This window comes from Pithys albifrons, chromosome 2, assembly GCF_047495875.1.
Source record: "Pithys albifrons albifrons isolate INPA30051 chromosome 2, PitAlb_v1, whole genome shotgun sequence".
NCBI lineage: Eukaryota > Metazoa > Chordata > Aves > Passeriformes > Thamnophilidae > Pithys > Pithys albifrons.
Genome location: NC_092459.1, coordinates 49,240,105 through 49,252,669, shown reverse-complemented (window position 1 = coordinate 49,252,669; position 12,565 = coordinate 49,240,105). Strand labels below are relative to the sequence as shown.

Below are 12,565 nucleotides of genomic sequence, written 5' to 3'. Positions count from 1 at the left end.
TGTAAGAAAGATCACACAGCACTGAAATTATGTCTGTTTACCAGAAATAAAAATAGTCTCCAATAGCAGATGATGGAAACAGCTCTCCAAGAAGTAGAGAACCATAAGTGGCACCTTCTGTTGCAGCAGTGGGCACACCACTCGTACCTTGTTCTGTCTCACATGGCACTTGCTGAGAGCAGTGCATATTTGTAAAACCAAACCTGAGACCCCACCAGAAGACACCAGCATGTGTCCCTGTGGAGAAGGGCAAAAGGAGATACCCAGTGGCTGGCAGGTAGTACCATTTCCCACCCTCAGACACATGCATGACGGATATGTGTGGGACCAGGTGGAAAAGTATCTCCAAGCAGCTCTGTCGGGGTTGGGTCTGACTATGACTGCTGGCTCACAGGCAGGAGAGCCCTCCACAGGATCTGACCTGCCCAGAAAGCACACAGGTGATAAAATCAATGTCCACAAACAAGTTCTGGCCCCATACTGTGAGCTGCCCTGGGCACAGCCTCTGACAGATACCGGAGCTTTAGCAAAATGGTGGTGGTGCCAGAAGCAGCACAGCTAGAGATCTCCGAAAATTATGCTTGTTCCTTTAGGTACCTCTCTGTCATCCAGAATCACTTGGCTAGGATGACTCTCTCATCCCACCCCATCCCAAGCCCAGTGCAGTAGCTAAGCCTCCATCTCTCACTTCTCTGTTGCCCGGTCTTTTCCACCTCTTGCTCATACACATATGTGGATGTGCAGAGTGCTTTCATCCAAGCACTCAGCACATTCCCCTCTGAGCTACAGTTACACAAATAAGTACTACAAAAAGTTTCCACGTGCAGCACCTTTCAGAAACATGTTGATATGGCCAACTACAAAACAGTTATAGAATATAGTACCAAAGCACACTTTCAAAAGCATTGCTACAATATCCTGTCAGCAAACACCTGCGTTTTTCATTGTGATTCACCTCATGAAGCAATTCATAGCAATTTGGACTCACTCCAGCACTAAATACCTGTTATCCCTAGGTGTGTTCTTGCACTCAGCCCAGTTCCCTGTCCTCTTTCATCCCATTGGACAAGTCCCATCAGGCACCACCTGGTTACAGACTCCTGCTGCCCTTTGGCTGCCCACCTCTTCCCACTGGGATGAAGTCCCCTAAAGCAACCTTATTTCCTTCTCTCCCCCAGTCTGATGTCCTTTTGCACAGCCACCTTCATGGTGGTGCTTGGGACAAGGCATGCTTCCTCTACCCTGCATGGAGGTCAGGGAGCAGAGCTGGTGGTGGCTGATGGCCTGTCCTTCCTTCCCATTCCTTTGTCCCTTGAGAGAAGAGCGCAGAAAACAGAGTTTGTGCACCCAAATGTTGGATTTAGCCAAAAAAAAAATCAACATTTTCTGAAGAGCCCCAGCTGCAAATTGACAAAGCAAAGAAAACGCCACTGAGTCAAGGGTACAGCTCTGAGAGCTCTAATGAGAAACCCCACAAGGAGAAATGACATTCATCTCGTCTTCCATGTTGCTTTTACTGAACCAATAACTCCAGCTTATTAAAAGCTACAATAATAACTGAACCAAGAAGGAGTTATGAATCTGTGTCTGAAATAAGATTTGAGTTATGCATAAGAACAGGTTAGTAAATAAGAAATCAACTCCTTCCAGTCAAACCTGCGCCCTCCCTGCTCATGTGGGATAGAAGAAAAGACACGGGAAAACCAAGTTTCTTCGTAGATGTCATTCAAATCTGCTGGTGTGGTCTGAAAACACTTTAGGTGTTCACACAGCTACTTTAACCTTCAACACTAACTGAATCATGCACACTACAAACACAAATGGGTTCATGCCTTCACAGCTTTCTGAGACGATGGAATAAAATCCAGAGTTAAGTGCTTCATCTCTAACCTCTCTGCTGCCAAACATGAGTCAAGAGAATCAGCTCTTTACTGTGCCATTATAACAGAAGGGAGAGAGCTCCATGCAACTGAAACCTAAACCCATCGCTTTTCCAGCAAATGGGGAGATGACAGATCTTTGTGCTTTTCCTGGCAATGAGCTCAAGCAGGTAACTAAAATAAAGGGCAACAGCAGAATTCTGAGGCTTTGCTGGGCAGTTGAGCACCCCCAGTCCTTCTCCCCAGCAGTGCTGGGGCCCAGTGCCACAGGCAGCACGGGGTGTGTGGGAGGATGGCCAGGCATTTGGGAATTTCACAAACCACCAGAATCAGGGCAGATCCCATTTACACCAGCCAAGCAACCAGTTGAGCCTTGCTTCTAAGGCATATAAATCCACAATAGGATCTTTTCAGAAGTCTGGCTTTACATTCTTCACAATATTTTATGAATACAGCAAAAATTATTTTACAATAATGAAAGAAACCATTAAAAGTTAAGGCAAGGCTATAATCATCTGGAAAAAAAACCCCAAACAAACCAGTGATTGCTATCTTCCATGGCCTTTAAATTAGTATTAATATCTTTTTAAGGGAAGAAGTCTCCCACTTCACATTATGCTGTACTGCAAAAGGAAAAAAAAAAAAACTAGCGTTAAACATTTTCTTTAAATTGCATTTTAATTTGTTCGACTCCATTAGGCTCCTAGGAAACATTTTAACCTCTGTGCTGTGGCAGTTCCTGAGGACACCCATTTTGCTGCCCAAACTAACCAAGCAGTGGCTGGCAGGAGGGCCGAAAGCAGGAAGGGAAGGCAGAGCTGCAGAAGAAACAAAGGAACACTGCAGAGGGCTGACTTTGTTGCCCAAATTATTTACTTACCAACTTCAAAGAGATGCAAAAGGAGAAGGAGGCCAAATAAACCACAGCATGTTTTTCCCTCCTCTTCACATACATTATTTACTGTAATGTCCCTCTTAGGGTGGAAATGAGAAAGAAGCAACTGATCTCCAATTGGTTCCACAGCGGTTCCATAAATCACAAATTTCCCACCATGCACCCAGCTGCAATCACTCCTACAGCTGTTCAGGCTGTGGCTGGGGGCTGGCTTTCCTCAGGGTGTCCCCTGCAGCCAGCCCCAGGAGATGCTTTGCCTCAAACATATAACAAGTTATTTTGGTAACCAGTTGGATTAACATCATCAAGTATAGAAAAACATCCCCGACAACCCTTCTAAATGTCTTATCTAGCAAAGTAGCTTACAGCCATACTACCATTTTTTCAAAGTTAAAGAGTTTTTTAGCAATTGCAGCACAGCCATCTGCCAGTAGCCAGAAAAGTCTTTCCAGCTGTGCTGACCTACATGGCAGTGGCTTTGCTGGATTGCTACAACTGATCTGGGCAGCCTTTACTACCCCAGAAATCTCTTACCTTTGCAAAAGTTCACAAAGACACAAACCGAGCAAGATCTGACTTTTTATTTATTTAGCTGCTAAAAGGTCAAAAGAAAGCAGAAATCTAATATTAAGCAACTTCTTCCATCATCAGAATGCCATATTCAGTGAAGAGGGAACTTTATACTCAGCATGCAGGTTCAAAGACTGAATAAGTAGTGGAGTTTTACTTAAACTAACACAAATGCAAAGCAGAAACTCATACACTGAAACTCTTCCAGTGTCCATAAAGACTTGATTAATTTTGCTACTTAAAATAACTTTCTGGAAAGCAACCATTCTGCCTGCATATACATTTTAGGGACTTCTATCAGGATGAAGCCTAACAGTACCTGGCAGGGGACCTCAGTGACAGGACAAATCAGATTACTGTAGAAATCACAGTGTAAAAGCAAGAGAATAGCTGTTAGCCTGGTAGTTCCTTTCCTATGAATTATTTATGATACAGAGGATTAAGAAGTTGCTGCATTCTGTAAAGGGCAAAATCTCGAAACACAAAAGGGGTAAGGTTTATACAAAAATGTAAATATCACAGTACTGTTTTCTTACTTTGCTCTTATTAAATATGCAAATAGTTGCAAACCAGGTTTGCCTTTGATTTTCAATATTACTATCTGGTTCCATCACAATCTGTGAAAGACAGACAGTACCAGAGTACATGTCAAAAATAAGTATGGTTTAGTCCCTGCTTCCAGGACTTAGACAATCTATCCAAATGTAGTCCGCCAGAGATGCGAGTTTCAGTGCTGGAATTTGCCTTTCAGTGCTCTAAATACAGCACTCTTGTGCTTGTGGGTGTGAGAAAACTTCTATGCCTTTTTAGCTGCTGAAACAAAAGATATTTGCAATTTATTTATTTATTTCATGCATGGCTGCATTTAATATTTGTTAGTGCTTTTCTTTTATGAAGGTAGCATATTGCTGTGACTGACCACCTCAACACCTTATTGTTCTCTGTGGTTTTGGACAGAGATACAAGAACAAAGCTACATGTGCATGGAAATTTCAGAGGAACCTTAAGTGTAGAGTACCTGCCTACCTTGAGATACCTGCCCATATTATGCACCTCAAGTGCTGAGAAGGCACTGAAAAGCTCATTCCCAAGCACCTCTTGTAGCTGCATTTTCAGAGAGAACTGTGAAGGACTCTAAATAAACAGGAAGATGGTCATGCTCCTTCATTAGCCACCCATAGAGAGTAACTCAAAGTTCTGTTGATGCTTCAGTACTGTGAAGGCTATGGGGAACAAATATCCCACAAAGGTTTCTTCCCTGTCTCTCTGCCTGCAGCATCCCAGCAGTGTGTCAACCATACAGGGCTGCAGCAGGAGATGGAGCTCCCTCTCACCTTCTGCTGGGCTGCCCTTGGGTTGGAGGGACATTTTGCCATTAAGGCATCTCCTCTGATTCTGCCGATTTGAGGCAAACATGCAGTTGGATTTTTATTAAGGATTTTTCAGGCAAAGCAGGAAATGCTAATCTTAACTGAGAGTCGTATCATATATATGCAAATTGTTTGCTCTACTTTCTCCATCTGTTTTCTTCCCAGGTTTTTCTCTTCACTATGCTTTACTGGAGATTAACTTACAGTATATTGCACCAAATTTGGAATGTGTGGGAAACATATGCTGCAATCTCAGGGCCAGACTTGAATACTGGGTTGCACAGGAATAGGAATATTCACAGCAGTGCTAAGGACTGAAAAACCCACAGGGACAGGAAATTCAGAGACTCCATGGTAAGGAGAGGCTGAAGCAGAGCTGTTCCAGTTACAGTAGCAGGTGGGAAGGAAAGATTTCAAAACAGTTTTAATTCGGGCAAGAGGAGATGGCTGAACATGACAGAATGAAACTACACATTCCCCTTATTTTAATATGTAATTCCCTTGTTAGTGTGTTGCAAGTCATGCAAGATAGAAAGTTATCAATGATGCAAGGTGGTCTGGTTTTCTTGAAATCAAACTTGTCCTGGCTTACTTGAAAAATCATGCATTCACCTTTTATGCCTGTACATCTAGGTAGAATATGAGATTTGTTACTAAGAAAGGACAACAGAAAGCATGTCACTTTTCTGAAAGCAAATTATGCAAACACCTCATTATCCTCAACGTATAAATCAACAAATGTCTCTAGAGAAAATTAATTGATTTGGGATGGAAACAATAACAGTAATTTATCAGCAAGATACATTCTTTGTGTTGTATTTTGATTCAGTAAACCCAACATCTAGGAAACCAGCTATTCCCTTCATGGTTATTGTCAACTAACAAGGGTTTTTTTGCAACAACAGTAGAAATGGAAGCAAAAAATTAACTGAACTACGATGAACTGAACTATTCTGACCTAAAGCACAGAAAGCAAGAAATGTCTTTCACCAGTATTGTCACACAACCAGCCTGCATAGTACTCATCAGTACTATAATCTAGGTTATGGCACAATATATGGCCCACAGCATCATTTGTGTCTTCTGTGGCATGTTAATATGAGACTGCATAAAAGGTAATTGATAACGGATGTGGAAAATAGCACAGAAGGGTATATTTCATGCTATTCTGTGTACACCAGGTACACTGAAACTCCATCATTTCATTTTGACTGGATTTTTTTGATTAGCAGTAGATTCAAACAATAACATTCTCAAGTTTTGAGAGAGGATACAGCAGAAGGGTCTGAACAGTATTTCACTCAATTCAAGAGTGAATACTTCAGTGTAACTGCTCAACTTATTTTGATACAGTTTTATTTTGCTTTCCACCTACAGAACACAGGGACTGAATTTCATCTAAAAAAACCAGCAGAATAATTTTCAAAACACAAGCACTAGCAAAGACCATGAGTTTAAACATGCCTCTTCTGTCTGTGCTAAAATACCAACAGATCAGTAAGTGCTGATTCCTTGAACTTGAAAATGTTAACACTTATGATCACCCAAAAACCCTTCAGTTCTGTACCACATAGGCATTTCAACTTCAATGCCTTTGTAGCATGCTGACACAAGAAACGTGAGATAATACAATCCCCTATCTTTGGGAGAAAACTAAAACAACAGGGAGGACAACAGCTCCAGTGTGAGCCATGGACCTTACTGTCAAAGTCTTCCAGTGGAGGGGGCCCATACCTGAATTTATTTTACAGGTTAAAATATGTCTTTTCATACCTGGAGGACAAAGTGGACTTTCTGTTGTTGTTGTTATGAGCTCATTTTACAAATGAAGCATAGCTGACTATTACGTGAAAGCAACACACCAACATAGAACTACTGTGGAGCAAAACAGAAGTAGTTTCAGGCAGACTCCACAGATCTCCCTTCTGCGCAGTTACCGCAGCTGCAACAACAAGGCCATTCCACGTAACAAAGGCCATTCTGTTTGTGTGGGTGAAGAAATCCACCTATGTCTTCAGTTTTTTGAGGTCTGTCCTGTTACTCCATAAAGAAAAGTTTTGTTTGATTTCTGACAGGACACACAGGCCTTTGTATAGAATGAGGAATTACATCCAGAATTCCCCATGTGTTTTTGTAATTCGAAATAAAACAAATAAACACAATTTTTATTCAGTAGACATGAACATCTGGAAGATGACATAAACATGACTTCAACTTTAATGTCAAAGCGTTAGACTGAAATCCAATTTTGTTGAACAATTTGTGGTGGAAGTGCCAGAAACTTGAACATCATGGAATAAAATTGTGATGGTTACAAGGTTTCTGCTGCAGCTGAGGGAAGAAGCAATGTTTTAGAGCTTTACTAAATGCCTGATGAACACTATGGTAATTACAGAAGCAGCTTGGGCCTAAATGTGTGATACTAAAGATAAAAATTAGGAAGATCCTGCTCCTGTAGGAGGACTGGGTACTGAATTTCTAGCCTTGCCTTGCTCTGCTTTTACCATTTATTCTGCTGTCCCTCATCATGGTGCTTGAAAACACCTTTACTGAAGCTCCTCTTAGAGATGGGCAGACTGCATAGCATGGGTACACTCATCCTTCCCTCTGCCTATATGGGGGAGCAGAATGGAGCAGCCATCAAGGAAGCTCTTGCCACCAGACAGCAACCTTGTACCATCAGGGAATAGAAACGAGTAAGATCACGCTGGGAGTGTGAGCAATGAGTAAAGCCACACTGGAAACCTGGTTCAGGGAGAATGAGAAAGTCCCATCACCACCAAACTAAGTCTTCACATCTTGCAAGGAAACTCCTGAGAAGCAAGTCCTGTCTCTGTTAAAAGTCAGGGAGAGAGGAGCGGAAAGACCAAAATGCTTCCTCTTCGTAATACTCAGCTCCCAGGCTTAATTATACAGGATCAACAACCCTAACCATAACTACTGGCAGCCACTCTATGTACAAGACTCAACCTCAAAAATGTGGCTTTAGCACTCACACAATTTTCACAGACAAAAATCAGTTAAATTAGATAGTTTGTAATTTCTTTTGAAAGCAAAATTGAAAATACCTGTATACTCTTAAAACTAGTCAAACCACTACCCTTTTTTATTTAAACATCACTATTAACTTGTCCCAGTTTGAAGTTTCCCACTCCCAGCTCTAACACTAATTAAACCTTTTGGGGAAGTTGTGTGCTCATTCTTATGCATTGCTATTAATAATTTTTTATTGCACTTACTTGGGATCCAACACCATTCCACTGAATCCAGTCAGAAGGATTTTACTTGGATTTTGTCTGGCTTGTTTTATTCTTAGCAGATGGTGCAAACCCATGTGTTGATGAATACATGCCACAGGAGAGCATCTGATACGATACAGCCAGCTCCAAACGACAGTGACGTCTATGCTGAGGACTTCAGTGCCTGCCACCACGTAGGACCATACTTCTTGGCACAGTGTGTTAGCTCAGATGGGCTTTCAAACCTCTACTACTGGTCCCTAAGATGGTTTTGAGAAGATACTGTAGCCATCTCTATACAATAGTGTGAGAATCTTCAAAGTTGGTGGGTTTTTTTCAAATTAATTTTTACTGTAACCCAAGTGGACTAAAGGTGACACAATTTTGATAAATATAAATGAATGTATTTTTGCATATGCAAGTCAACAAATAATTTTCATTAAATATGATTGAGTAGCCATGCAGGTAACAACTTTCCCAAAGCATCTTTTTCTCCCTGCATTGTGAGTGAGACTCCTAGTGGCCCCCCTGCCTCTGATTTTGTTTGAAATACATCCCCTGATAAACTAAAGAGAAGTACATATAAACAGTTTAGATCTATTTGTAGCAAAATCTATGTGACTGAAAACATTGCAGTTTTCTTGTGGTGGGTACATGCATTGCTTATGAACTGCAACTGGAAAACTGTTGCCTTCCTCTTTAGCAATTCTAGTCAGCATTTCCAAGGCAAGATAGAGAGAGCCAAGGAAGGAAACAGACATAAGGACAAAACACAAACTCAAAATTTACCAATCACTTATATTCAGAAACTGGAGGGTGGTGGGGTGGGAGCGTTGGATACATGAAAAGTTCATCTTAATCTGCATTTCAAACTGCTGGAAATGGGCATACAAAGTGGATTAGCACGAACATGGCAGTATTCTTTGGGTAAGGGTTTTGTGCAAGCCCCTGAGAATAGGCATATCTCGTAATTATTGGATACACTGTTGTCACATTAAAAGAGCCTTTCCTCGAAACATTTAAAAGGCTACTGCCCATCAATTCTTGCAACTGGGCATTGAGTGCAACTGGCAACAGATATAGGAATGCTGCAAGCAAAGCTCACTTCTGGATGCTGATCTGCAAATCCCACATGAACTAGTTTCATAGCTGTGCTTTATTTGAAGTGAAAATAAATGAGGTACAGCAAGAGCAGTGGCTTAAATCTTGTTCTTAATAGATTATAATCCCCATTCCTCTTATGCCTTCCTACAAACAAACAACCCTCAGGTCATTTTAAAGCCCTTCTGGCTGGAAATGTGATAGAAAATGAATGAAAACTCTGAAAGACTCTGATTCAACTCCGATTTCTGCTGCCCACAATTACATGGTTCAAGGTCTTTTCAACAACACCAGAAGAAAAAACAGGGAATGGTGAAAGGCAAAGATAATGTCTTCAGCTTTGCCTCCATTCTGTCTTAGGTTCTAACTACGGGAAGAGATTTTCAGAAGAGATACCATGTCAAGCGCAGCTGTGTGAGGTTGGCATGTGGGGAATAAAGTATATTTTGTAGTTGTCAGCAAAGAACCAAAACCCCAAGAGAAGTGTACACCAAAATGAAAAGAGAAAAGAAGCCCCTGTTATTATAAATTCCAAAACTATTTATTCATCATGGCCAGTCACAGATGTAGCATTTGTCCCCAGGTGAGACCTTCTAAATCTATAAATAGTTTTAGTTAAAATCAGTTCCCTGAATACTCAGCCTTTCCTATCATCATTCTGTGGACAACAAAATTACACACTCATAGATGTCCTGGGACAACACAGACAGCGTATTTTCAAGAACAGAAAGACAGCTGACACCTGGACTCTGCACAGTCACACTCAGATATGAGCTATTCTCTAAAGTAACCGAGCCACATTGAAAAAAGGGGCCTTTCCTTAATTTGAAACTTAAGTAAAATAATAGAATTTATAACAGCCTTTTCATCCTGGTTCTGTACCAGACCTTAAGAAAATAATTAAGGGAAAAGTAAAGGCTACAGGTTGTGCAGCCAGCTCATGAGGTCAGAAAAATGTACTGCTTCATTTTTTTAAAAATGTTTATTTTAAAATTAATATACTTAAACCAGCACATCCTTCATTGAAACAGCTGGTGGGAGACACTAGTGGTGAGGAGATAGAGAATTATGTGAAACTTGAGCCTGATTCACACTGACTCTTCTCCTGCTCCATTACAACTTCTAAATCAAGTCAAGAAGCTTGTGTAACAGGAAGTTTGTATCTACTTACCCTTATCTCCTTTCTCCACTGTGTGACTTTAAAACACTTATCCCCTAATTTATAGGGTAATAGTAATAGACACATAGAAGAACTGTCCCCTGAGAAGAAATGAAAAGGAGGGGCAGAGGGTTAACATCTTTTCTGCTTTCTAGACACTGGATAGACTAGTAAATCTGAGTTTGGTCCAAAAAGAACCAAACAAGATATTACTTGTGTTTCCATGTTGTTGGTTTGGTAGTAGAAAGATTTTTACCATGAATACAACATAAATGCTGTTACCAAATAGTTTGGGAATACAGACAAGAAGAGAGATTCCTGCTTAGTGCTCTGTGTTACCATATACACCAAACCTCTCAGAAATCCCAGCAAACTTAGTATTTCTCACTCCATGAACTACTTTCTTCTCTTTGATGTCCTTGTCTGAGAGACAAACTTTGGTAAGAGAGGAAACAAACAAAAAAATCTTCAAAACGCTAATGAAAAGAGGGGTTTGTATATTTCCTAAAACATATCAAATTGGAGTCCCAACGTGCTGAGGAGACAGTTGCAAAGCTTCCATGAAGCTGGCAGGTGGCAAGGCAACACAACTCACACCAAGCTCTACCTTCTGTGGAGATCCATATCAGAAATCTCTGTTAAAAGCAAGTTATGAGAAAAACAGGTATAAATCAGCCGAAGTACTTTGCACCATTGCCTGTACCAAGCTAATACACAGCATTGGGTTCTGGAATTTGCAGCCAAGTTAGAACATTAGCAGGGGAACTTTTGATTTATCTGAATGCATTGTCAAGCTCATTATGGCGCTTAGCTTCCAGTACAAACTATTTTATCGGTAGCTGTCAGGGACCTCTTCTAAGACAGATCCATCACACCATGCAATGCCACTGCCAAAAGGTTGCAACTCCTCGGTAGGAGATGCCAGCTGTACTTGTAATTTACACAGGAAGCTTAACCGTGAGCCTTATAAACACACAGCCTAAAGAGAGTACCTGCGCCCTAATTGCAACAAACTGCACCATCACAAAAGGGCTTCTTAGATCCCCTCGAGATACCCACGAAACTTTGTCCCGGCGCGAGTATAGGCATTTTCCCTTCCTCAGCGAGGCAGTGGGAACGCAGAGCTGGCTGTACCCAGCTGTGGGACAGGGGCTGCCTACCCCGGTCCCGACGGGAACAGCCGCTGGGTGCTGCCGGTGTCCGAGCGCCGCCCGGGGCTCCCGCCGGGGCTGCCGAGGCGCGGCCAAAGCGAGCGCCCAGGTGGCCGCTCCCTCCCTCCTGCGCGCAACTCGCGGGAGACTTTTCCGCCACTTATTCGACTTATTAAAAACCAAACCAAAATCCTAATTAACAAAGATCAAGAAATAGCGTAGTATACACCGTAAGGCCGGTTACCACTTTAATCTCGCAGCTACTCAGACATGGGGATAAACCCGGCGAGGATTAAGCAGGTCAACTATATACAGCCCTGAGAGCAGCTCAGGCTTACGCTCCCTCAAAGAAGCGAGGCGAGGGCGGCGGGGACACCCCCCAGCACCCACCCCTCCTCCCCAGCGCAAGGAAGCCCTCGGGGGGCCGAGCACGCCGCCTCTCTCCCCGCCCGCCCCCGGACTCACCCAGCGTCTCCGCCCGCAGCCAGAGTGGGGCCGAGGCTCCGAGCAGCAGCGAGAGCAGCAGCGAGGGGGCGGCCCGCGCCCCCCCGGCGGGGCCCATAGCTCCGGCTCTCGGCGGGGCGGGCGAGGCACAACTTCCCCACTTCCCTCCTGCTCCTTTCTCTTCCTCTCCTCTTCCTCCTCCTCCTCCTCGCTGGGGCGGCTCCGGGGCCAGCCCACCCTCCCGCGGAGGGGGGCGGTCACCTCCCGGCATCCTTGCCCCCGCAGGTGTTTCTGCGGAGGCGGAGAAGGGTTTGAGCGGGGCTGCCTCTGGCCCCGCGCCCCGCCGGTGGCCGGGCTGCAGCGCTGCTGCCTCCCGCCTCCCCGGCCTGGGGCTGGGGGTGGAGAGAGGAAACGGGAGAAGGGGAAGCGCCACTATTCCCATTGGGCTGCCGCGCGGGGTATCTCCTCCTCCTGCCGTGGACCGAGGGGCTGGCGCAGCCTCGCCGCCCCCTCCCCGAGTGCTATTTCTCCAACCCGCCGGCGCCCTGGGATGCTGCACCGCGGTCGTGGGGCTCCCCACGGCTGGGGGATGTCCACTAAAACCGTGCAGCCTCCAACATCGCCTGCGAGCCCCCGAAGTTGGAGGCCGTGTACATGCTCACATATGTATAGGCACACTCATAAATGCATGTATGTTTTTAAGGGAACAGGATGATTTTGCCGTTTGCAGGCTAATTGCCGGGCTTAGCTCCCGCT

General features: G+C 43.7%; 1 protein-coding gene across 3 annotated transcripts in view; it reads right to left on the bottom strand.

Annotated features, from left to right (window-relative positions):
• Positions 1-12,251, bottom strand: part of DCBLD1 (discoidin, CUB and LCCL domain containing 1) — a 47,632-nt gene extending 35,381 nt beyond the window's left edge. The window contains exon 1 of one of the 3 annotated variants that reach the window (XM_071548956.1): positions 11,831-12,251. In XM_071548956.1, coding sequence (XP_071405057.1) covers positions 11,831-12,251 — 421 coding nt within the window. Of the gene's footprint in view, positions 1-10,226; positions 10,438-11,830 lie in introns of those variants that run through there. The other 2 variants (XM_071548957.1, XM_071548958.1) reach the window with 2 other exon arrangements.
• Between the last annotated feature and the right edge of the window lie 314 nt (positions 12,252-12,565).